Here is a 27,975-nt window from a genome sequence, read left to right on the forward strand (position 1 = left end):
GACTGGCTGATCAGTTTTCACACATTTAGACTGTTTCATACAGAAGTACCAATGTTCCTTCATAATATACAGGAGAGACATCAGGAGGCAGAACAACTTTCATTCTTACTTGGGTGTGTTCACCCAGTGATTTGTCACTGCTACCTAGGAGAGAAAAACAAACACAAAACTGCCAAGTGTATAATCTAAGTCCCAAAGCCCTTGGTGTAGAGACAATAATGCTATTTTTTAGAGTTGGAGTGTATCTTGTCTTACGTGCCCAATTTAATACAAATATACACTTTCCTTCTCTGGTCAAATAAGGATTGCTTGAGGGAGTGCCTCTTTCAGTAAGGCCTGCCAGTACCAGACACGGATTTAACACTTATGGAAGCAGACTAACACTTTTGTGTTTCCAGAGTCAGATCTTGCCTTAATCTGTGAAAGGCTTCCCAATGCCACCTGGCAGGGAAGGCTCTGATTATGGTGCTGTGCCAAGAGCTCTACTGATGTTTCTCACAGTGCAGATGTGCAGAGTGTTTAAGGGAAACTGAAGGATGAAAACAAGTCAGAGTCATAAAGTTCTAGCTGTGTTATGAAGACAAACGTCCCAAAATTCACAATCATTAAGATCAATCTCATTTATACGACTTTCATACTATGTATTGCACTTGACATTCTATAGAGTAGGATCTGATTTACCCTAGCACAATGCATTAGACTTAGTGTTTGATTCTGGACTAGAATCTAAATGTCTAATGTTACCAGTAGAAAATGGAAGATCACATGTTTGCAATCACTTTGCGATGAATACTGATGAATATTGAACATATTTAATTAATGTGCTGTCCTTTTATTAGGTCTTTATAAAAGTTGGGTGCAAATAGAAGTATGAATCAAACATTGGGACACTGCAAATAGTGAACAAAGCAGGGCATTGCTAATTATCACCAAAGGAAAGAAGTGTTTCAGACTATCAATCTATTTCCAGCAACTAATTTAAGCAAAGACATTATCTGAGCTCTGTTTTATCAAACATTGTTTGACAGCCCTGGTTTTCTCTATCATAATACTCTATAACCTCATTGTTGATCTTATAGTGTTCCTAGGATACAAAATATTTGTCCAGTTTTATATGAAGACTAAGAAAGAGGGTTTTCTGAAAAAAACTTAAATCTAAGTGTGCAGACGGTCTTGACACTTTCCTCCTTCCTCCTCTGTGTTCTTTATTCCTAGAAGGTAAGAGACAGCAGATCTGTTTTGATCCACTCAGATTTTGCTTTAGTTTATTTCTGTTCATGTTGGGGGTCACATGAATCCAATCCTTCTTACTCATGATAATCATATACAGAGCCAAGGGGATACACAGAGAAAGCACCACTGGCTAAGAAATAGTCTGTTGAGATCTTGAAATATCTGCCTTAAAAGATCAGAAGATAAATGCAAGCATGAGTACCAAATAGTTTAATATAAAATAAGAAAAAAAGCATCTAAATTAAGCTTACTGTGATGCTCTGTATCAATACAAAGGAAATGTTCCTTGCAATTTCAAGGATTTTCCCCCTATTGACCTTGTTTATAATCAATGAGCTGCAGACATACAGGTATTTCTGAGTGATGGAGCAGATCAGAAAAAAATCTCCTGTTAGCATGCCACATGCCATTGATGGCTTAAAAAAAATTCAAGTGAAGGCTCTGGTGGCCCCAATAATTGCAATCGATGAGATATTGCTGTCATAGTCTTAGAGCATGATCATGGAATTTAATATTCCTTGACTTTGCTTCCCATAACATGGGCTATTAACAGGAAATCAAAGCAATGTCCTAACATCATGGCCATAACACACAAATATTACCTAGGAACATGACACTCCAACCTAATGGAATATGTTCAACATTTCAGGCCTTTCAGATACAGTAAGAGTGGAGGACTACAGTCAAACTCTTGAAAGGTTACAGAGTATTATGCAACCTTCTTCTTCTAGAAATACCATTAAACCATTTATTCCTCCACAGTAAAAGGAGGTGAAAACCTGCCTCCTCCATGATATTTTGACATTTCCATAGCCTGTTCTAGCTATAATAAAGCCAGAATTAAAGTAAAACACTTGAAACTTATGAATTCCCTGAAACTACCACTCAGCTTTCATACGTGAATGATTTGCAGCCAGAGATTTGATTAAATTTCTCTTCTGCTTGAAATGATTTCACTCTGCCCATTTCCAGGAATTCTAGATATTTTATTAGCACAGATGCCAGTGGTGGAGAGGTCTGTAATCAGGAGCAGGTGTAGTCCTATCCAAGCCCATCTAGCTCACGCCGATGCCACCATCAGGATACAGCATTATGGACTTCCGTGTAAGCTGTACCTGGGATCCTGCATGTTTACTTGAGTGGCTCATTGCTTTTAATGCTCTGTCATAGTGCCTTCACTCTTCCTGGCACCGAATCTTGCTTCATGAATCCTTGCTTCGTTATATTGACACTTCCGCAATTCTACTTCTGCATCTGCAGGGCAGACCTAGCCTGGACCACCATGCATTGCTAGAGGGCTCAGATTCTACAGGGAAAGAGGTTTATTCTGAAACACTTGTTCTGAAAAAAAGAACAAGGAAGCAACTCATATTTCTAGACAAATGTGCTGCTGTTAAAGATTCCTCAGATATACTTGCTTTGCACATACCTGCAGAATTTTCTTATTCCATCCCCAAGAGATGATCAGGATTGTAGTGCTATAGCACCAGACTCACAATGAAAATACTCTGCAGATGTAGGTTCACTTTGAGAATTCTCTATCTACCTGACTGGTAATGAATCTTAAATTTTCTCGAGATCATTGCTCATCACCTGAACAAGTACTGAAGAGTAAATGAAAATAGCCATCCATTGCAAAAAAAAAAAAAAAAAAAAAAAAAAAATCATTTAATGTCTGAAAAAAATGCCATCACTGCTGTGATAACAGAAGGTTTAAAGTGCATTACTGTCACTTCTCTATACACTTGAGGGCTGGCTACTGGGTCAGATGGTGCAGCAGTCCATATAATCTCCTGAATGGAAAAAAATTAGGCTCAAAGTGCCAAATAGACGCCCACAACATAATATCAGGTAAAATAAACACATACCTCCTATCCCCCCTCACCAAATGTTAGAGATATAGAAATTCCAGTCATTTCTCATTACTGTGAAGGTCAGCCTAGCTGGGAAAATTGTTTCTGCTTTACAATTCCCCAAACTGTAGAAAGCAGTTAGAGTTCTGGACAAAAACTAATGTTGCATTCAAAGGGAAAAGAGGCTGATATGGCATTGCTGCAGTAATAAGAGAATTTTTTACTCTTTCCACTTCCCTGTGAACCTAATCAACTGTGACATGAGAAAATATACTGGGCTCACCCAAGCAGAATCTGACTGCCACCTGAAAATGTCCTCAATATTCCACTGTTTGGGAGTTTACAATGATCCTTCTGACATCGGTTTTGTACATGTACATCAAAATGCCATTAGAAATGCTTACAAACACGTCCTGCTCACAGGCCTCCACTCAGACTCCAATCGAAGCCAGGCTGTAAAGACTCCCCAGAGGTTGAATAAAGGTTTCTTTCGATTACTCATATGAAAGCATTTGGTTGTGGAAAGGCATCTTGGGGGAGCCTGGGGGATCTAAAGATCTCCCCCCGACCTCCCTTGTAAGCGCACTTGAATGTCATTAGAAGCAACATATATTGAAGGTACTTTAAAACCTGCCTTTAACATTTAATTAATATCTGTTGACTTACCATGTTTCCTCATTCTTCTTGAGGTTCAACAAATAAGCCACACCTTCCAAAGGTTACAAGGATGTGGCAGGGAGTAGGAAGATGTACTGAAAGGAGAGAGTGAGAACCCATGGTCTATTTATACCATCACATTCAGTTATATGGATGGGTATGTTCCTGCCTTCATATACATGAACTATTGCAAGCAAACACCACACACATGATGCAGGTGGAAATTAATTTAGCTTTGATAAATGCTTGGCATATTTAATGCATTATTTAGTGCCACTTCTTTTATTTCTCACTGATGAAATGGTGAATAAATCTAATGCAACTGAAAAAAATATTATCACAGTCCTCTTTTGTTCTAATATTTACAGGAAATATGACAAGTGTTTGACATATAAATTGAGCATTTGACTGACTTTAATAACCATGTGATCAATAAGAAGTGATATTTTTACAGCCTAAGCTCAATTTTTAAAGGGCCAGGGGTCATGGTGCTTTATCAAAACAATAAGGCTAAAAATTTATTTTCAGAACCTGTATTCTTCTTATTTTAAAGTCTATATTGACCCAATATCATTAAAAGTCAAATTTTGCTCATAAATTTTCAATCCTACTGGAGCTAACATTTTGTTATTTAGCGATTTATTTTAGCTGTACTTTCTGGAAGAATTTCAGCATTTCCTTATATTTGAATTAGTGTTGAGTGACAGAAAATCACTTATTACCTACATTGAAGATTATTTCTTTTGCTTGGGTGATTCCATTTATTTAAAAAAAAATCTGATCAGTCTGAATCATACATATGCTCCCTATGTATCTTATCTTTCTTAATCAATAATCTCTCCCCTTTAAAGTAGCTTAGGAAATATCTTTTCAGTTTTCATGATTATAGAAGGAAAACCAGCCAGATGCAGTCCAAACACCAGGCAGACATCACAGGAAAAGTAGTGGTCATGTTATGCTGAAGTGGCAACTCTCCCATTTAAAGAGCTGATAAAATATCCTGCAACCTATACAATCAGCCTGTCTTCTCCCAAGAGAGAACAAAGACAAACCAGTCCTAGTTTTCTCTGGAGTATTTACACAGCTCCTGGGGTTTGCCTAGCACTTTCAGAAATTTTTCATTAAAATTTACAGCAGACAATTCTCAAACAGAAAAGAAGTACTTATACATAGTAAATTACAATCTTGTAACATTTCTCTGCCATTGTTTGCAATTGCTTCTTTAGTAAAAATTACCATGCTCACTGGGACAAATAGGAAGATAAGTTCTCTTTCTGGCCTCATGAACAATGAACTATTTATATTTCAAGATGGAAAAGTAAAAGCCCTCAAGCGTGTATTATCCTGCCAAATCAGGGCATTAACAAGCATGTGGAGACTCTGGTTGAAGCCTCATATCTGAATCAGGTGCGGTGAAAAGCTTGAACCTGAGGCTAAGATACTATTTTATGAGATGATTTAACTAGATGACATGAATAGATTTGCTTTTCAGTGAATCTACAGTTCTGAACAAAAAATAATGAAAAGAGGTATTGAGTTGTCCAGCTACTAAAAGAATGCTAGGAATTTTGCAAAGGAACAAGTTATAGGAAAATGAGAGTGGTTATTTCCTTGATAATTATAAACCTCAGTTCTTTAGGCAAATTGCATTTCCTCAGTTCTGGACCATTTTACTGGCATGACTGACTTTATTTCATAGTTAAAACCTGTATCTGTCAGAAGTGGGAAGTGTACCAATCTTTTCTTTCTTCTCCTCAGGACATTATGCCATTTCTTGAAGTGCTGAAACACCCCATGGAAATTTAAAAGCAGCACCCTAATATGAAGTTTATATTCTATACTTGGATTAATTTCCAATATTTTCTTATAATTGTTTTTTTTTCAAACAGGCTTTAAAATATGTAGTGGAAAAATTTATTGCACTATTATTATTTCCATTGGAACTGAAACTTTTTAAGTATTTTGATTGTGTTTATTGTCTCCTTCCATAAGTTCCCAAAGAAAGCGTTTTAGTAGGACTGAAATTTCTCAGTTTTAAGAGCTTCATTTTGAATCAAATTTCTCAAATCACATAGGGTTCACGTGCATATGATAAAGTAAAATGAAAGAAATAATATTTAACAATTTTATTTCATCCATGCCGTTTTCTCACTTGCCCTGTTTTTATTGTTTTTTTTCTGGTTTGAAGTCAAGTGTTTGTAGAGATGATGGAATATCCTTGGGTCTGATTTTTGCCTAATCTTTGTAATAGGACTTTCTCCTTTGACAAACTTACAAAATCAAATAAAGCATGTCCAGAAAAACATCAAAAAATTTCAATATCTGTTGCTCACATGAGGAGTAGATTCTCTTTGAAAAGAAGGCAACTTTTTTGGACAGTCCTGGAAACCAGAGCAGCATCTGGCTGACCTTCAGATTTCCATGTGTGGCTATACTGTGGACTGTGATCTTACATTTTATGACTTGGAGTAAAGGATATTGTTAGTCTACAGAATCAGATTAAGACCTTCAAAACCACACACTTGAAGATGAGGCTTGAATGTCCTTATTGATTCATGAAGGTAAATGGAGATGATGTACACTAGTGTTGAGCATTTTTAAGCCCTGTTTAGGTTGATGGTTGTCAAGGAATATAAAGTCAGAGAGTTGAGACATACTACATTTTCCTAGGTGGTTTGAGGTTTCTTTGTAGGTTTTCCATATCTATGAATGCTATATGAGTCATGGGTACAATGAAATAACTGTATGGTAGTAGGAACAACTACTTAGTGTAAAATGGCAGTAATAACTTTTTCATAAGTAATAGCCACACCAAAGACATTTCAGATATATATGCTGACATTTCTAACCATTATCCTCATTTTTATTTTGTGAATAATTGCTCTTTCTGTATGGGACTGTTTTTTTTTCTGCTGACTCCATTTCCCTTTCAACCTGAAGAACCCTCAGATAAATATCCCAGGAATATCCTCTCCATGTTCCAAGACACAAGGTAGTTTAATGATTTGTGAATTGTCTGTTTCAGCCTTTAAATAATTTACACTCTTCTATGTTTTCATCAGAAAATTGTGGTAAATGTCCCTTCTAGAAATAACAGGTAAACTGTTCTTGTAACTTAAACTTTATACTACACTACATTTGAAAATAAACAAAGAAAAAAAGGAATTACCATGCTTGACATGATCACTAATCTTTGGGAGACACAGTTACCTCTGTAGAAGAAAAGAATCAGGCTCTTTTGCTAACAGGCAAGCTAAAATTTACTACTATTGTTCAGTCACCTATGTATGAAAAACAAACAAACAAACAAACAAATATCAAAAGGCAGATTTTTCACCTGCCCAGCTCTCTTAGGTATATGGGCTGCTCTCATGATCCACAAGAAACACATCCCAGGGTAGAGCAAATGTGCAATTGCCTTCAAAGTCTTTAATTTTTCTTTTAGTTGCTCCCCTGGTATCTCGATAGAAACTTCCTATGGGTCAGACCTGGCTGCTAGATCATCAGTTGCATAGCTTTGATCTAAATGTGCTTTTCTATCTCTGCTACTTTCCTCTTTTTGACCACTGTTGACTGACTGTCTACACACAAAGTTTAGTGCTTTTACTACTATTTTCCTTAGTGTGTTTTTACCAACATAATCCTTTGTATCATTAAACTAATGTAAATATTAATTGCTTAGAGGACTTACAAAGTACTTATTATAAAGTTCCTTAATGTCAATATATTAATATGCCCATTTGTGAAATGATACATTTAAGAGATCAATAATTCAGATACACACAGGATATTGTATGAGCCAGGCTGGCTTGGGTTGACATAATTTTGAATTTTGGCATTTGCAAACTGTCAGTTTCCTGTGATAAAACCGATAGACACAAGCAAGGCCTTTCTAAGAAATGCAGAGGTTGAAATCTGTATCTTTATTCTTTTGAAGGCTAAATGATAATTTCTACAGTTCATCTCAGTAGTAGTGACACAGCCCTTCTGAAAATTTGATCAATGCTTATTCAAGAGACTAGCATTAGACTTTTTCACAGTGTTATTTAATTTTAACTTGTCTATACTCCCTTAGTCCAAATGCAAATAGAATACAATTACACAAGGATAGGAAAAATTAGATAAGGTTGTAGGCAACCTTACATTCAAAAATTCTTTTTGTCACTTTCCCTCAATAACTCTGTCAGTGACATACTATTGTATGTCTCAGTCATAATGAAATGAGATGAATATTATTCCAAAAAGTAAATTCGTGAGGAAACAACAGGACGTACACATCAATACAAAGGACTCAATGGCCCACAACGCAATGTACTAAAGAAAAGGTATTCACTGGCTTGCTATCATAACCACTGGTTTAGCCTCTTTTCACAGATTTCAAAGGATTTTTAAAATTAGCTTAAACTGTTGTATGATCAGACTTTATTAACAGATGGTTTCTGTTGGACCTCAGCATGCTGAGTAGGGCCAATTCTGGGAACAGCGTAATGAAAAGAAAATTAATGAGAATAGGTACACATTTGGTGTCCTAGCATTTCCTCATTGTTCTAAACTCGTGTTGTATCCCAACTTCTTTATATCCACTTCTAAACAAGATTGAGGCTGCAATAACATAACACAAAGGTGTATGATGAGCATATTTAACCAGTACAATAGTTTGCCACAAACTTAAAACACTGCCCCTAGATGATAGAGACCTTTAATTAAATAAGTTGTCTACAACAAAATGGTGGTTATGTTGGGTTAATTTCTATATATACAAAAGCCCTCCATAAATACTTTACTAAATATTTCTTTCATTGCATGGATTTAAGCTTCAGAAGCTTTCCTCTGTTTTTGAAAACTTAATGTGAACATTTTGATGAAAAGAAAAAGAAAATAAAACACATCTAGACCACTCAAATTCTGACTATCTGGCCCCAGGAGTTCTTATACATCTGTAGTTAACTGTGTTAGAACCTCTTAGCTGTTTTCCATTGCCTACACATTACTGATGTTGCTACAGATTAAGACTGAGTTTTAAAGCTGTTTCTATCACTAGTGAGTGCTTGTTATCAACATTTTAAAGAGAAGATGTGAATAAACCTTTGAAAAGTGACTGAATACTTCAATGCCAATATATTTTGCATGTAAAATATAAAAATCTCTGTGTGTTTCATTTGAAATCTGATAAATATTTATTATCAATGCTGTTTGCTTTTAATCTGTTCAGGATATCATTCCTCCAGCTCCTTAGTACTTAAACAAAAATGGCATTTACATTACAATATTGCTTGCCAACAATCTCATTTTCTGGTTTAGTCAGCAGCCTTCATGCTTGATTAGTCTTTAATTATACAAATACCTACATATTAAAAAAGTTTTCTTTTTTCCATACTTTGAGCATGTAATTATTTTCTCTTGCATGCAATAACCTTTAATTTTAGGATTAAGCAACTGATTCTCTTTAGTATGGACAGATTTTTTTCAAGTGTTAAAGCAAATTTGGGTATTGTATTATGAGTAGGAAAATTAACTTTAGGAAAACCTTTCATTAGTGCATTTGACTGCACACTGAGCAGCTGACAGAAACTTCAAAATATTCAATATATTTGAAAACAAAATGGATTCCAATTCTATGTACTCCGAAGTGAACAGCAATACTACTCTGAATTCACCACTCAGCAAGAGAGTGACGGAGGCTATGCGCTTCCTCCCTTGAATATTCCTTGCTTTTGTAGTATCACTGTTGCAGCAGTACTTAGAAGCCCAATGCAAGATCAAGGCCTCATTGCATTATACCAAAAAATGGTAAGGTTTCCAGTATAAAGTGGTGATCAAACAATGGTAGGAGAATCAACAAAGGAACAGAAAGGCAAAATGTCATCCCAGACAGTAGCAGACCTGGGACAGCAGTCTCATCTCCTGACTCCAACAACATATTTACTATACCACTTTGTTTCCTGATGCAAACTATTTGTCAAAAATGAATTAATTAAGTAAAGTCATAATTTGATAATGAGATTAGAGATAAAAATATGCAAATTTCATATGGCAGTAAAAGAATTCTCTCCTCTTCTTTTCCTGCAGTTTTCACTCTTGAGAGCATGGAATGCCAAGGTTGGGTCTACAGGACTGACATATGTTATCTCTATACCTGCTTTTACATTTGAAGTGCCAGTGATGTCCCCCTAGACATAGTCTTTGAATGTCTATGGGGAAAACATCAAGGATTTTTAGAATGGCTTGGTTTTCTCAAAATCTGTTTATTTTTATATTTGTTTTACATGAACTGAAAATTCTGTCAGACACATTTTGATTGCATGGCAAACATGTTTCAGAGACAGAAGACAGCTGAAAGAACCCAAACAAGGCAGTTGCATTTCTATAGATTTGGGGAGGGAGAAGACCAGGAACCTCCATAACAGCATGTTGAGCTTGCTCCTGTCTCATCTGAGTGCTGTGAGAAACCTTCTGCCTACTTCCCTCGTAGCAGAGTTAGGTCTTGTTATAAAGTAAAAAGTTATAGACACAGAGGTAGGATGGAAATGCACACAGCATCTTATTCCAGTATGGTGATCAGTGATGCCAATACTATTTTTACCATGTCAATACTGTTTTTTAAAATCTCTCTTTCCCACTATAATAGTGGCCAGTAGGAATAAAGGCACTGTAACAAAGACTTTTTTTTCTCCCTTCTCCTCCCAACATTTTCCTCTTCCCTGAGATCAGGCCCTGTCCTTAAGGAATTCTACACTGATGGAAACTGCATCCTCAGATGAATCCTGGGAATGAGACTGACTTCACCTTACTTGCCCCTTCCTAGATCTTGATCCCAGTATAGCCCTAGTCCTCACCACCTGCCCCATGACCCATGGAACACTTTCACTGGCAGCTCTACTTGTCACTCTGTGAGGTGTCCCCAAGTTCCTGGGAAAAGGCCAAGAGGAGATCAGTCCTCTACCATTTTCTGTCCTGTTCCAGCTGGAGCCACCAGTCCACAAGGCTACTCAAACTGGGGCAAGAGCAGTGAGACAAAGACAGCATTCTACTGGATTTGGCTCTCTAGAAGGCTGAAAAGAGAGTGATAGGTTTACTATGGTGAAAATCATGTGTATTAAAACCTAACAATTTTTATATCTCTTACTATCACATTAATTCAGAATCATCTTTTGATACTAATTTACTGGCCATCTCTAGCACAGAGCACTTTTCTGTAATGTGACTGGGCCTATATTTTAGGGTTTTCTTTGTAGCATCAGTATTTTTGCTCAAAGACTAGGATTCTCCCAAATCTGAGTGCTTCCCCAATGCTTTTTACAAGCATGTAACTATTTCTTAATAGTTATAAAAAGACATTGCAAGGGGGATTACTGCCTTAAAAAAATCTCATCTCCTTTAAAAACCAGAATGCACCATCTTGATTCCTATAGTAAAAGGAGAATCCTAGCAATATATGAGGTGCTGTTTCCATATGTCAATTTTTGTCTTCTGGAGCTGAGTTCAGTTTTGCCTTCCAGTCTCTTTTACAAATATAACCTAATTAATATTCTCCAAGTGGAATCCTCACAGGCTATTAGGTCATGTCTAAGTTATCCAAAATAAGTCAAGTTCCTGTCCTGTGGGAAATTATCTGAAATTATCCTAATTTATCATGTAATTTCTGATGCAAATGAAGAGGAAAAAATGAATATATGAAAAAAACCTTGCATTTGAAAATGATTAAGTATTCTAGCAGATTTCAAATCATCACTATGAATTAAAATATTTTCAACTTCTTTTGCTAAGCCAATATTTTTAGGCTATTCAGTATAATAATCTTTTATAAATGTATTAAGCTGATTTTAACCAAAAGGTATACTTAGTTATTTCAATTTACCAGGTGTAAAATAGAAAATTAAAAGGAAATTTTGGGCAAGGGAGAAACCAACTTTATAGAATTGCACCATTGTTGGAAAGAAAAACCACTTAGAAATTTCATGAGTAGTCTAAGATATTACAGTATCATAACGAAAATGGTGTGTATTTCAGGGGTAAGACTTTTTTTTCCTGAGACTCATAGTGCCCATCTATCCTTTCTTGCTCTCTTTCCTTTACTTAATTTCCTTTCTCAGCTGGTGGCGAACTTATTCATTTCTTGACTTTGTCCTGGATCAGCAGCAAAAAATACAGTGGTGCTACAAGAAAAGTTGTCCTAAAAATCTTGCAAACCTTGCTGGTGGAACAAATGCTGGTATTCTAGAAGGTATCTCTTCCAGATGAAAATGTTATGCTGAGGCCCCTTAAGATGCACAACCCATCACCTATCAACATGGATTCAATTGGTAATTTGTGTACTAAAAAGTAAAAATATAATACACAGTAGAATATATGATTACTACAAAATTTAAAAATAAATTTTAGGATCATTGTATCTGCAAATTATCAAGTCTCATTACTGATTTCCTACTTGCTAAGAAGGTGTGTTGGATTTGCATGGCCTGGCTTTTGGTAGTGAGTGGGCCATGGAGGTGGCTTCTGTGAGAAGCTGCAGGAAGCTTACACCATGTCCAGCACAGCCAATCCCTGGTGGCTCTGAGGATGGACATACTGCTGGCCAAAGCTGGGCCAATTAGAGATTATGGTAATACCTCTGTGATTACATATTTAAGAAGAAAATCAAAATAAAGTGGGGGCACTGTTTTTTTCTAGCCAGAGAAGAGGAGGAGATGAGAACATGTCAGGGAAACAATATGCAGACACCCAGGTCAGTTAAGAAGGAGGGGCAGGAGGTGCTTGAGGTGCCGGAGCCAGGATTCCTCTGGAGGCCATGGTGATGACCATGGTGAAGCAGCTGTGCCCCTTCAGACCACGGGAGTCCATGGGAGATGTAGAGATCCACCTGCATCCGATGGGGGAAGTGCTCACACTGGAGTGGGTAGATGCCTGGATGAGCCTGTGATCCAGTGGGAGACACTGTGGAGAGAGGGGGTTCCTGCTTCTAGGCTGGAGCATCTGCCTGGAAGAGTGCAGTCTGGAAGGGTGCAGTCCTTGGAGGACTGCACCCCGTGGAAGAGTGACCCACATTGCAGTAGTTTTGGGAGGACTATTCCTTGTGGGAGGCACTCACATTGCAGCAGTTTTGGCAGGCCTGCTGCTCCTGAGATTGGAACCACATTGGAGAAGTTCATGGAAAGCTGTCTCCTGTGGGAAGGGACCCCATGGCATAGCAGGGAAAGGACTCCTCTCCCTGAGCAGCATAACAAAACTTCAGGTGATGAACTGACCAAAACCCTCACCCCTTTGTCTCCCTGTGTTGTCAGTGGGAAGGAGGTGGGGAAAAAAGTATTTTTAAGGGCTTATTTTACTTCTCATTATCCATCTCTGACTTTGTTAGTAACAAATTCACTTTGTACTTCTACATTGAACCTGCTTTGCCCATGCAGTGTTTCCTCCTGCTCCTTATCTCAACTCATGAACCCTTTGTTGAATTTTTTTTCTCTCCTCTGTCCAGCTGTGGCAGGCGAGGGTGAGTGAGTGGCTTTCGTGGCTGCTTTGCCTTTGGCCAGTGTCAAACCATGACAGAAGGGCATGTACTGCTAAATGCCCATTTGTTTAAATGATCCTAATTTCCTCATGTCCTAACCCACAGGGAGTTCTTAGAAAGACACATTTTCTGACTGTGGCTGAGGTGGTAATCTCTGATTTATTGGTTTTCCAGTTTTCACATAATTGTTAATTACTTCAAACAAAAGTAGAAGGTTGGTGGAGAAGGGCAAAAAATCAAGAAGGATTTGGAAAGCTCATGTTCTCCATCTAGCCCCTTTGATAAAAGGATATTTTTTCTTTTGCCTAAATTGTTTCTAGTTGCACCTCTAAGGTCAGAATAAGCCAAGAGAATGAAAGGAACAAGCATCCTGCCTGAAGCTGCCTGGTGTTACGGATCAGCGTAAAACCAGGTCTCTTTCTCTGCCTGGGCTGATGTAACTCACTGGAGTGGCAAATTACATCAGACCTACAGCTGTAACCCGACATTATGATTAATTTGATCAGTAATTTCTCCTGTTTTTCATTTTAATCGGTGTGACTATTCTGCTGTGGCAGGTCTTTCAGATCTAATTAAGATAAATTTCAGAGTAAAAGACTTGGCAGAATTTTCGAGTCAAATCCGAGCGTCAAGTGTGAAGACCTGCAGCACTAGTCAATCAATTTCCAGTAAAGACGGCAGACTGTAACTCAGCAATCAACCCATTAACACTTAAGCAAATTTCATAATCTCCAGGCCTGTGCTTAGTTACTCTCTCAAAACATTCTGGCTACCAATAAAAAGGGAAAAGTATTACTCTTCTTAAAAACCTGCATCTGCTAAAACCACCAACAGTATCCAGACGTGGACACTCTGACAGATCTCAACAATACTGCCAAAAAAAGGCTTAATTTTAAAATTTAAAACACAGTCTAGAGTGGCTTTTTTTTTTTTTTTTTCTCCCTAGCAGCATGTAGGAGCCGAGCAACCTCTTTTAGGTGCTTTTTTGCACAATGAGCCTTAATGATATAACATAAGGGCTATACCACTGACAAAATATTACTCCTCAGATTCAATAAGACCCAAGCCTACCAGGTTCTCAGTGTTCCCTCAGTCTACTTGCTTCCAAGTAGAAAAATTATTTTCCTTCATGACTAGAAACCTGTGATGACTTGCATTTTTTTTAATACAAAGAGACGTGAGATAGGAAAAAGCAGGGAAAATATAGTAATGCTATAGAATATTCTCTACTTTCTTTAAAAAATGTTGGAAATATGAGTGAAAAAATAAATTAAGATAAATCAATGCTAACAGAACAAATCAACTTGATTTATAAGAGTATCTGAGAGGCTGTGTCAACTTTTTCTGTCCTTAAGATCCCCAAGGGTCCTACTCTCTACCTAGAGAGGTTTTGGAAATAGAAAACCTTATGGGATATGTATCCTTTCCCAAATTTGTTCTGGGAGGATGTTATTTATTTATTTTCCCGTGTATTAAATACTTCAGTTGCTTTAGGGAGTTTATTAAATGTTCCCATTTCAGAAGCCAGAGCAAGCTGTTTGCTGGGCAAACAGCTCCACTCTCCTCTCCTTCAGAGAATTCTCTAGCAAATGGTTTCTGTTATTAGCCTCAGCATCTGCCCCTTGGGTGCTAATAATGCCAGTTGTTTTGCTCAAAGGTTAATTTCCTTTGCTTTAAATGTGAGTCAGACACCAGTCCTCCTTGTGCTTCTGAAATAGCAACAGCTGCAGAGTATATTTAGATGGACCAGCCAGCCAGTGCTCCATCTCAATGAAGGTTTCCTCCGGAAATGAGACAACGTGCTTATAAAGTCTGTTTGAGATTGTTTAAACATCTCTGCTATGTTTAAATGCAGTATTAAACAGCTTTACAGGGGGAACTCCTAATGCCTTAAAGACCCCCAAAACCAGTGAACTACTGGGAGAAGGAAGACTGTTGAGGAGAAGAAGATCTGGAATTCTGTTCACTGTGTCAATGGACACAAATCTTACACACAACTGAAACTAACTTTCCTGTGGAAAAGACACCCATGAATCTCCAGGGAGACATGAGTATTAGCAGCACTCAGACAAGCTAGGTATAGCAGGAAACCAGCTGGCATGTCTTTGCACTGTGCATCAGGGCCAGGGTACAGTATAGTGCAGAGGCTTTTGAGTGTCCAGCCAGGATAAACTGCCATGTTGTCATACCAGAGCAGCCCAGCTGGTGGAAGACCCAGAAAGGATGAGTATGGCCATGGAAGTGCCAGAAGAGGTGAGCAGAAAAGAAGAAAGGAGGCCCTGGTGGCACTAAAACTCAGATCCAACAATTTCTCAAGCAAAGCTCAAGTTGGTGAACAGTAATGTCTATGTGCACTGGCAAAAAGAAGAGCGCTAAACCAAAAGGAGAGTGCCTGAATCACAACAGCATTTGCAGTGGGTAATAACCATGTGTGTGTGTGGTACATGAGTACCACAACTTCCTCACTAGTGGAAATTTTTACACAAGTACTTGCTTACTTGCTTGTGCTGCCCATGAAATCACATTTATCAACCCACAAGAACCTTTACAATACTATAGGAATGCACAGAAATCCAAAACTGTTAGTGGAACATGGTGTTCAAATCTTCCAGTTTGAAATGAAAGTGGATGAAATAAGCATAATATTTTCAACAGATCTCCAAGATTAACCCAATTTAGCTGACGGCAGGGGACTTTCCATGCCATCAGTTTAGAGCTGAGACCTAGCTAGGTCTTACCAGTATCTCCTGGACATCCACCCAAGATCAGCACTTCAACTGGCTCACTCTCACCAGGTGATGGACATGAACCTTCTCAAATAAATGTCTTCTTGTCTATATCACCTATCACCTTGTGATGTGGGTTATCTCACTCCCTATTGATACTAAAAAATAGTAGATTTTGGACAATGGATCCAAAGCACTGCATTTATTCATCATTTATAAAATATTTCTTTGTCAAATTGATTACTAAGCAACTTGGGAACAGATTTAATCAGTCATACATTGATACATAACACAGTATCTTATGCAGAAAAAGTTAGATAATTTTAGCAAAACAAAGCAACCCACCAGACTCAGTGGGATTACTGGTGTCATAATCTCAATCAAATTTTCTTAATCTCAGGATTCAATAAACATGAGAAAAATATAACAAGTCTCAGATGTGAACACAATCCTAAAGAAAGACCATGATCATAATCCTTGAAAAATTGCCCTTTATCAAGCTGACAGAGACTTGATTGTGACTTCTGTATCTTAAAGATATGTAAATATGTCAAAGTCTCAGAAAATATTCTTCAAATCTGATTTTGCCTTAATGAGAAGCTAACCAGTGAATGAGGGTGGGCAGAAATGGAAGGGGGAGTTTGTTTTGTGTGACTACTGGAGCCTCAGACATCTATGTATATATTCTCCCTCATTTGCAGCTGAGTATTTCAGCCTTTCTGCTTTTCTTTGTTCCTTTGTTATAAAAGTGTTGAGTTTCCAAATACATTATTTAAGATTAGTATGAAAATTTAATCTGAAGGAGGTTCTGGTTTTGGTATCCTAAAGTTTGCGATTACTTGGAAGATTTTTGTGCTGTTGTCATCTCCTCACTTCTCTTCCTCCCTATTTTTGTTGTTATTTTTTTCTCACTCATCATCTTCCATCAGCTGCAGTTTTTTGTAGATAGACTTCTGTGACAAAAGAGACTCTTCAGGAAAGAGTTCTGAAAACGGTCAGAATAATTTTACAGTAAGAAAATCTCTGGGGGATTTCCTGTTTGTCTGTTCCTATTCATACACAAACAGAACAGTAGAAATGACTGAGAATTCGTCTATTCCTACAGTGTAGCACTCCCTTTGCAGGTCTGGCTATGTGCACAATCATCTTATCCCTATCTCTAAAATATACAGTGAGAGTCAGCACCAGAAGCTAACCAATTTTTTGGAGCCACCTAAATATATTTTGCTGGTAGGAAGTGCCTTATTCTTGTAGTCAAGCAGAACAATTAGATACTTAGTACTGTGCTCATCTGATTTTATACTGCATATAATCAAGTTCTTATGACTCCAAAATTTTAATTGCATGGAATCTCTGTAAGATGTTCCATCTTACAGCGATATCTATCCTTTGAAGTTGCAACATGCTGACCATTCAAGAACCTGTACGTTTTGCATGTAATATTTGCACTAAATATTCACAGGATAAGCATATTTGGAGAAGCATATTTTCCCAGAAGTAAAGGTTTTGAAGTCCTCAACTTACAACCTGTCTTTTGCCTCTGGATTCCTTTGTCTCAATCAATTAACACAATGAAAATAAACATCAAACTATGATTATCATTATGATGAATTTCACCATTTTAGAAAGGAAGGATGAGAGTCTTCTGTCATCTGCCTAACCCACCACTTCCTGAAAGAGAGCTCAGCTTTTAAAAATTCTTCTTTGGTTGTTGTCTATTGCAAATCAACAATGACCCTGATCCTTCAGTGTTTGGCTTTTACCAGTGAAAATCTGGAGCATCTTCATTAATGTTAGCAAAAAATTAATATCCTGGAACCTGAAGGGAGGTTTTACATCTTTCTAGGCAATCATTAAAAGACCCCGTAAAATGTAGTTTTGTAACTACAATCCAGCCCACAGAATCATATAAAGAATAGTGATAAAATTAGAGCAGAGTATTACAGAATAATCTGGCAAGAATAATTCTGAGACTTTTAGTTGGTATACACTGCACCGGCATTATTAATTTCTGATCAGCTAGCAAAGTACCTCACCCAGGTATACCTAAGCAAGTCACTTTCATTTAATTTACCCTCTGAAGGTAAATGACAGCATCTGTACATTTTGAGATGTAATTGCTGTTATCCTTCAGTTTTTTGAAACAAACACAATCATCCTCCTGAATTACTGACTTTCCATGACAATTTTTTGAGGTTTCATTTTTTAAAACTAATATCTTTCAGACAGATCCTGAATAATGTAAGAGGATAAAGCCCACATGAAAAAAGTCAAGAATTCAGAAATGAATTTTTAGCTGTCAAACTTTAACTTAGTTGTTCTTTATTCCCTTAATATTATTCAAAGAAAATCCATTTCACTCTAGTTCATAAAGAACATTACCCTAGAGGACATACTACCTCTGACTTTTGTTTCAGGTTGATTTTTAAGTTGCAGCATTGAACATTAAAAAAAAAAAACATTGTAAGCAGCAATTATGAAGAACTGCTGAACTGCTGCCAAACATGTTCTTCCTCCTTTTGTTTGTTTTTTTTTTTAAACTGCCTGTGTGAAAGAAAATAATATCAGATCAAATCCTCAAGACGGATATACAAGGGTAAGGCAGCCTTTTTCTGCAGCATTTAGAATGGAAAGACAAATTTCATGGAGGAGATGTTATCACTGCTCTGATTTAGAAAAGTACCCAAACAACCATATACAAAGTAAAACATCAGTTCCTCTGGAAATATTTCTGAGTGTCACTTGTTGGCATATAAAAATGTCTCAGAATTCCTGGTAATAAGACAGAGCACACTTCAAGTTTTAATTGCTTCTATGGAAGCTTAAGCGGTATTGAACTTGCTGTAGAGATGGCTAGAAGGCCAAAGTAATGACCCTACACACATCGCTTAAGGTGAGGGCTGCAGTAGTATGCTCAATTCTGGCTTCTCTTGTGATTGTCAGTACACAGCGTATTTGTATCTGTGAACAAACTTTGGGATTTCATGGCTATTTAAATGGTGAGGTTCAGAGAGGAAAGACAATTAAAACTACTTATTTATTAGCAAGTTTTTAATGCTGAGCCAGAACTAACACCTAATGACTTCTAATTCCTTCATTACTGCTCTGAAAGTAAACCAGACATGCAACTGGCTTGGCAGCACTAGCTGAGCTCAGCTCAGGGGAAATGCCAGATCTCTCACACTGGTGTATTTCATTAAATTTAATCCCAATCCTAAACTGTTCAAGGGATAGTATTTGAACTAAAAAGACCTCAGAGTATTTGGTTCCCTTCTTTCACTTCTGTTGTCTGCCACATCCAGACTGCCCTCAGACAGGTAGTTGTGAGCATAAGGATGCTAGAGAGAGATATGCCAAGGTACCTATGTAGAAATATTGTCATTGGCATCTAACATGAAAGCTTTTACTTACTTTTATTGTACTTCTGAAAATGAGAGGTGACCCAGGGAAGATAACAGTTGAAAGCACCTGTAGATCAGAGATGGGACTGAAAATACTAACATTCATCTGAGATTTACATTGGGACCAAAGGCTATATAAGAGCTAAGACATCAGATTCAGTTAGTACAATACTCTCAAGGTATGTTTTCTGAGATAATCCAACTTCTTCCCTACTCCAACGCTAATTTATGTGTGCATTTGCTTTGTTTGTAGAACTTAATGACTTTGGAAACACAATATTTAGCAGGCAGTTTTAGCAAAATATCACATGTACAGTTAGTGTGCATACATTACAGCTGTACCAAGACAATAAAATGTAACAGAAGCTCCCCTGAAAATATCTGTGTCTCTGAATGTCAATAATCTGCATATAAAAAGCCCCAAAGCACTCACTAACATGATAGATGGAGTATTAAGTGATGCATATGTAGTCCTTAAGACAATACAGAGAAGAAGCTTTAGAAGAAGCTTTAGAAGCATTATTCTCTACTCTAAAAAAAAGTTCAGCAAGCAAGGACACATCTCTTGCAGACTTTTAAGTCTATTATCTAAACCATTTTTAAAAATCAGATTTGATGCAATTTAGTTGAAGTTCAGATTAATGCAGGTTTAACTGGCCACATGCAAGAAAAGCTTCTTGTAAACCAATTCCCTTAATTGTCTAAAAAAGGATTGTTTAATTATTAAGCTAATGCAGTTTTATTTCTGCAGGAAATGGATCTAAATCCATCAGTGTGGATAAAATATTTTAAGTGGTGTCTCAAAATTTAAAGACTAAAGTTGATAGAGACTTTTCTAGCTTCTAAGTGCAGTTTCACTGCCTAGTGAATAAGACTCCACTCACTTCACAGACTACCCTGGTGTTCAGAATCGCACTACTTATAGGTACAGTCAAAGCTGTTCTTGCACAGTGTGAATGTAGGACGACACATATAGGGCAAGAACACCCAGCTCTAAGAACATAGGACCACTGGACCAGAGCTCTCCTGTTTCTGCCCAGGACTTCTAAGATGGGCAGAGCTGAGCATCAGTATGGATGTGGTAGCTCTGATCCATTAAAAACTAACCATGTCATTGGAGTGAGCATCAATGAATGGCATTAACCGGCATCTTTAGCTTTGGAACCTATACTAAGAAACTTAACAGTAGTATTTGATTATTAGCAGGATAAAAATTAGGACTGTGATTTCAAGAAGAGAGGTAACACATCCACCCCATGCACATGTCCATCAGCAGAAGCTGACAGTCAGGATCATCTCCTAATGAACCACTAATATTGTTACCCTCTTAAGGTATCATAAAGGGTGAATGCTGGGCAAATGTGTTTTGTGGATGTCACACGATGAATATGTGGAAAAAAAAATAAAGAGTTTTCTATGAATTTTACGACATGAGGCTTTAAAAGCAAAAGACATTTACTCTTCAGGAAGCAGCATTCTATAACCATCATTAGCTATGTTTTTCTGGTTCATCAGGCCTTTTAGCTGTTCTAAGACAAGTGCCCATAAGGATTGAGTAATACAAGGTGGAATTTCTCAGCCGGTGCGGTCAGAAGGTGTAGCTTTTCCTTTGTTTCCCCTTGCAGTAAGAGAGAATGTACATGCTGCTTTTTAGACCTTTAGGGATTTGTATGTAGTGTCCTACCTGCAATGGATTTGGTGAAGTAAGAGGAGATGGAAGGCCATGCCCTGGTGACTGGCTGGTTTTCTGAGGGGAGCTGGAGGACTGTGAGGCTAGAGGTGGTTGGCCCTGGCTCTGGGACTGTGTTTGGTTCTGCTGTGGTGGTGCTGATGGCTGTGGCTGTGATTGCTGGGTCTGCTGGGCTGGCTGTGGAGTCTGTGCCTGCTGAGCTTGCTGCTGCTGCTGGCTTTGCTGCTGCTGCTGCTGCTGCTGTTGATGCTGGAGCTGCTGAAGATGCTGAAGCTGTTGAAGCTGGGAGTTCAGGGATGAGGTAGCTGTGAATTGAAGAGAGGGAAGGGAGTTATACAAGTTTCAGTAATACCTACTGTGTTAAAAGTATTCTGGATAAAATTCTGGTTCTGTTACTTCTGTTACTTCTGGTTCTGCACACTGCTTAGAGGACAGCTGGCCCTAGAATTCAGGATGTGGGAGGAAATTGTTTCCATCAATAATAGCCTGTGGTTCTGGCTGTGTAATTCTGTGGTAAAGAGCCAGATTCCCTGGGGCTGATGAAAGCAAACCTTTGGAAGGGCTAGAGGTCTGCCCACAGGATGGGGCTCAGAGCTGACCAGGAGGGGCTCAGACAAGCTTACCAGTGAAGCCAATGGGAATATTCTCTGCCTATAGAAGAGAGGAACAGATTGTCACTGTACTTGTAAGTATAGCAAGAACTCATAACATGAACCAGTGCTGTTATGTAAAGGAGAAGAAAGCCATAGTCATAAAAGAAAGGATACTCTGAAAAGAACTTTGTCATGTCATTATGCAGTAAGTATCAGGAAATAAAACATTCAGCTGTGAAATTTCTTGTGCGATGCCTAGGGAGCAAAAAATACCTAATAAAATGTGTGTCTCTCTGAAATAAGAACTGCTTTTTATAATTCACATCTAAAAGCTATAAATTCCTTCTTGTAACTTGCACTGCTCACTTACTCCTGATAGTTAAGATCTGTTGTGCAGCATATGCTTCAAACGTGATGTTTGGAAGTGCATGGCTCATATCAACCTTCTAGCACAAAGGGCAAACTTTATTCCCCAGAGACACTTTCAAACTGACTAGGACATTCATTAAATTCAGGAAGACAGGAAGTGTGTCATAGGAATGTCACTAAGGAAGAACAGCTTTAAGCTGCAGCAAGAGCATCACAGAAGACTGATGCTTTCTGGGACTATGCCCTGAATAAGTCACCTCGGTCTCCAGCCATAGAGATGTTAATCAACATCTTAAGGGTTGAATTAGTTAGCTATAAGATCCCAAGCGAAACAACTTGCAAGGTCATTATGATATTTTTGCTCTGTATACTGCTTTGCCAGCACCACCTTGTATTCTAATTTCTATCCACAGAAGCAAAAGTAAATTGGGAATTAATTAAATTTGTTATTTTTAAAATGGTACTCAGATTTCATGGCCAGAAACTCTGTTGACCAAGTTATTTGTGGACTGGCAGATAAAGCCAAGTCATCTCCATTTTATTTTCATGCCAACATCCCTATTTCAGCTTTCAAGATGTCTATGCCCTGAGGTTGAACCTGAGGTCTTGGTGCAACTTATGAAATCAATGAGCCATAAACTGGAATAAGAAAAAGAAAAAAGAAAAGAAAATGGAGAAAGATAAGGCAGAAAGGGTAAACCAGAAAAAGCTGTAAGAAGGAAAAGTATAAGACTTGATAGGAAGAGCTATTGGCTCTCCATTCCCATGCTCATAGCTGCTCTAAATTTTCTTTCAACAGATCAATCAAACCAAAAATATACTTTAACAAGAATTATAGCCATGTGTATGTGACTTCAACAAAGCATCCTAATAATTCAAAGGAGGACCAATAAGACCAATATATTTCTATCAAGAAAATTACTCATAGAAGTTTTGTGTTTCAACACAAAGCAGAGTAACCATCAAATTAAAAACATGCATGATCTCATGCAAAAGAAATCACCCTGGAGAATAAGGGAACACTCCCATCAATTTCTCAATGAGAATTTGTACCTAAATGCCCCAAAGCCAACAGGGTAGTGAGTGGAAATATAAACCAAGGCATGTGAGAATGAAGAAGGTGTGTATACAAAAAAGCAACTGCATAGATTAATTAGTGATTCATAGCATGAATCATCTCAGATGGCAAGGAAAACCATTCACCAATTCTATCTGTAGAGGCAGAAAGACCCTTACCATTCCCACAAGGAAAAAAGAAATCTAGACCAACTCTTTCTATTGTGCAGGCTATTTCTTCACCTGTGATAGCTTAGCAGACTGGATGAACCACTGATAACCAGAACCAAGATTTCAAACTGATCCTTACTGCATCCACAGACTCCAACACAGAAATTAATTGGCATCCCACAGAAGCATAACTTCTAATCCACATGGCTCATGAAGAGGAATGAGGGACTGTTTTATGTTGTGTGTGCACAATTGGACAGGGAGAGACAAAACCTTCTCATCTAAGACTAGAAAAGCTTTGCTTTCAGTACTGCTCAACACCTGAATGTTGGTGAAAGCAGGAAGATCAGTATTCTACCATTCACTTTTGTACTGGAAATGAAAATATTCTTGCTGGGGTAGAAGATATTCCCTGAAGGATAATCTGATTAATTACTTCATGGAAAAGTTTCCAAGTTTATTGCCAGCAACTGCACAAAATTTTTCAAATAATTTCTTGTGTTTTCATGTCATTCTTTTCAAAAGCCTCTCTGAAGCCCATCACCGTGCTGAGCTATAAATTACATTGAAGCGGCTTAGAGAGGTATGATTGTTTAACATGCTGTTGCTAAACAAACAGATAAGGAATTGGAAGGACTGTTAGATCAGAAAAGGTGTTCTGAAAGCCACACAGTAGGTGCACCATGAAGGTGGATTTAGGGCTCTGGATCATGCCTGTAGTCTGGTGTTCATGCTGCCAGATTGCACTTCCTCTCACAATGTGTGTACTATCCACAGCAGGGATTGTATCACATTACTGTTTGCAATCAAATCCAATCCAACTCCCAGAGCTTGCTTGCATAGCTCATCCATTATAAATAGTATACCTGTCTAGCATTTGTCACTTTCTGCAGAGCTTGGAGCCTGATGGAATTTCAGGTGGTACAACAGTACTATGTCTGCATGTATAAAAGATAACATGCACTGCCTACCTCACAGGAATCTTTTTTATGACTTACTGGCTAACAGCTGGGTAAAACTTTGACATATTTTAGTGAAAAGTGCTACTTTCACAATTGCATTCAAGAATTAAAAAGGCTTGCAAAGAATCACAGAAAATTCTTTTTATGGTTAAAAAGTTCAACATAAATTACATTACTTTAAAAGAGAGACACAACTAAAAATGTATGCAAGCAATAAAAAACTGTGAGGAAAATCCACAAAAGCTGTGTGACATTTCAACTCTCCCTAAAAAATACATGTTGCATATATACCAGGTATCCAAGATGATGGTAAATATAACTGATAGCTATGAAGAAACAATGGTATGTGAGATTTTAAAACCTATGGTTCAAACTCATGATATCAAAGCATTGACATTAGAATAAGAGGCATGGAGTTAAGTGGTGGATATCAATGGTCAAGAGGCAGTGAGAGCAAACTTTCTGATCTCCTAGGGCATCTACTGTGATACTTGTCACAGATCTCAGGCTACTTTGTGGATTAGACAAAGTTACGACCTAAGGTACATACTCCTCATTGACTTTCTTTGGGGGATACCTTAGGCATAGTGTTGCCATGCATTTACAAAAATCACACAAAGTGTGTCTTTTCATATTCTATTCCTCTGCTAGTTACCTACACAGGAAACTAAAATGAAATTAAAATGCCCTTCTGCCAAATAGAGTGTTGCAATGGGGAAAATTCACCTCTGAGGCAACCATGCTGAAAGAAGCAGTCTGATGCATAACAGGGAGATGAGTAAAGCTTGGTTGTAGTGGGGAAACTGAAGAGGCTCTGTCTTCATTTCCCAAGCCTGATTAATGGAAAATAGTAGCAAATGTCTGCTGCCTCTGGCTAACATATTGTGACATAAGTAGGGGAATATCCCTGGTTTTACTTTAGATTAAAACATACATTTTAAAGTTTAATCACGATTCTCCAAAAAGCAAGGAACGTAAGTGTGCTCACAAATGTTTATATAATGAAAACAATTTTAAATTAGGACTCCTTTTTCACCTTTCCTTCACAATATAAACTCAGATTCTTAAGACCTCTACAGTGCTTGGCAGAAGATCAAATTAATATTCAGGGATTCAAATTGTATCTAGAATCTGCTCTTGTGGATAACCTTCATATAAATTCTGATTTATATTCTTAATGTTTTGTGCATGTTTGTTTCTGTGTAAAGAGGAAGGAGGGGTAGAAGGAATAAGAAAAAATTTTAGCTTACAAACAATTGTGCTATTCTAGCTTCTCTCCTCCTATTTACGTAATTGCAGAGTTGTTCTTCAGTGCCTTGATACAATGTACAATGGACTAAAAAGAAGAAAATCACACATTAAACCTTTTCCTATTTGACTGAGCACGGAACTTGACTCCTGTCATTTCAAGGGCTTAATGCCTTTTCCCACTTCCCCTGTAATGGAGAATGGATTTGCACTGCCTTAAACTAAAAAGTGTAACTAACTTTAGCATCTGGGCTTGCATTTGAACTGACATGGCTTGCTGTTTTTTCCACCCTGTTGTTTCTTTTCTTATGAGGTTTATGCCTTTCTTTTCTTTGAAAGAGATTTCTAAAGATTGAATACACACACTGAACAATCTAATGCAAGCTCACATTTACATTCTCTCCCTCCTGGGTAATGAGGGGTAGGTTAGCCAAATACCCATGTTTTTCCATATGCTCAGATTTTCTTCTTGAGAGTAAAATGTGAGTTCTTTTAAATATGTTAGCATTCTCTTTGTGAAAAAAAATTCCTGAAGGGTTGGACTTGTGGCTGAAGAGATTAGTAATGGGATACAGAGCATATTATTTCTAAATCACTGGCTCAAATTCATCCTAGGTCAATATAGGGAACAAAAGTCATCGCACTTTAATGGTGCTTTTGCATGTTTTCTACCATACAGAAGATGCATTAAATGTATAGAAGTCTTATTCGCACACGGATATCCACAGAAAGCCTGCCTGCATTGGAAGAAGTTTGCTGCACAGTCAAGGTAATAAATTGATGGTCCCACAATATTTAATGAGGAAGATCAAAAAGACTATGGTCTTGAATGGCATCAATAGCCATCTTTATTTGCACTTTCAGGAGAGAGGCTAAGAATGGAAAGAGTGCATGGATCAAGTAATCTCCTTGCTCCTAAAGGTGATCCCTCAACGTTACAGCTGCAAAACACAGAAGGGGTTATGGGGAGAAACTTGCATTGCCAATAGTCCTCTGCACTAATTCTGCAGATAAACAGAGGATTTCACTTTCTAGTGTTGTCAGATCCAGCATGGTTCATGAGCACTGAATTCACTTTAAAGAATGTAGGCAATAAAAAGGAAGTATTAAGAAGAAAACCATCATAATTTATATGGTGCCTGTGGTGTCTCTACATTTTGATGAATGCTGTAACTTCCCTGAAAAATGATCCAATGCATTAAATAAATCTGACTTTTTTTTCCTCACCAAACTTTAAAATGTATGATAATCCATTAAAATCTTGAGGAGAAAAAAAAAATTAAAAGAAGAAGAACAAAAAGTTCTAAGGTGGAGAGCTTGACTAAGTATCAGGAAAAGTATATTTGGAATAATTCCCATTTTAAGATAATCTAGGGGCTATTTTCCTCTAGTTTATGATAAAACTGTGAGTAAAGTTCCCTGAGTATGTTGTAAAAATTGTATTAACCTATTTAAAATGCCCAAAGGCAAGAACAAGCTGGAGAAATTAGACTTTAATAAGCCATTTACTTTCTCAGTTCAAATGGGACCTTAGGTCTCATATTGTACAAACAGTTGAAACATTAAGTGGAGTCAGGGTATCATCAAGACATGGGATCAATCAGAATGACTTGTCTTGGGAGTCTTGTTCAAAGACAGGCAATTAAGCATAGTATGACAACACTCTAAATGTTTGAATGCCAAAGTCTGTGTGTCAAAAAAATAATCTAGATATGCTAAAATTCTAAATTTTACCAGCATTTTTTTTTTTTTTTGTGAAAACATGACTCACAGATCGGGGTAAGATCTTCTGATTAAGTCCTTATACCAGATAAAAGCAGTTTTCTAATTACAGAGTGCAGAACCAGTCCCAGACTGTCTAAGAACAGAAGAGAAAAATCAATTTAAGTGGCATGGTATTCCTACAGAGTGGATTTCAAGACCATATTGAGCCCATAACTATGTTCCTGTGGACCAGAATTTAAGATAACCCCCCAATTCATGGGAAAAATTCTTCAGGACTCCTTAGCAAGAATCTAATTGACAGTGAAAAGATTATAATTTAAAGGCCAACAGAACTCAATGTAAGATTTCATGGCTGAAGAGATATGACAGGGAATGGATGAATGACACAAAGAAATTAACTTAGAAGCAACAGTCTGCTGATTCACAAAACAATGACCATGATTTATAATGGACATAAGACAAAATCTAGACATTCTCTGCACATACAACCTTTAATGATAGGAACTGCAGCTTATTTTTGCTCTCCTTTACTTTTCAGTGCTCTAACATTGATGGGAATCATAATTTGAATAATTTGAATGGAACTTACGCAGACTAAGTGTTTGACGTACTCAAAGTAACAATAGTTGTAGAAAAAGCAGTGCAACAACACACAGCCTCAGAAGCCTTGGAAGAGGTTGTGCAGAATCCTGTCCTACAGTTCAGAGAGTCACAGGTCCCCAGTCCACCAGGTATCCTGCCATTTCTTCTGACAGTGTGCCTATGTGAGGCTTTGGGGCAAAGTCT

General features: G+C 37.6%; 1 protein-coding gene across 1 annotated transcript in view; it reads right to left on the reverse strand.

The window, feature by feature from the left end:
* The window catches only part of POU6F2 (POU class 6 homeobox 2), a 316,654-nt gene that overhangs the window by 73,299 nt on the left and 215,380 nt on the right, over positions 1-27,975 (reverse strand). Inside the window, exon 5 of the mRNA XM_053947281.1 lies at positions 21,060-21,370. Coding sequence (XP_053803256.1) covers positions 21,060-21,370 — 311 coding nt within the window. The remainder of the gene's footprint in view (positions 1-21,059; positions 21,371-27,975) is intronic.

This window comes from Vidua chalybeata, chromosome 1, assembly GCF_026979565.1.
Source record: "Vidua chalybeata isolate OUT-0048 chromosome 1, bVidCha1 merged haplotype, whole genome shotgun sequence".
Taxonomy (NCBI): Eukaryota; Metazoa; Chordata; class Aves; order Passeriformes; family Viduidae; genus Vidua; species Vidua chalybeata.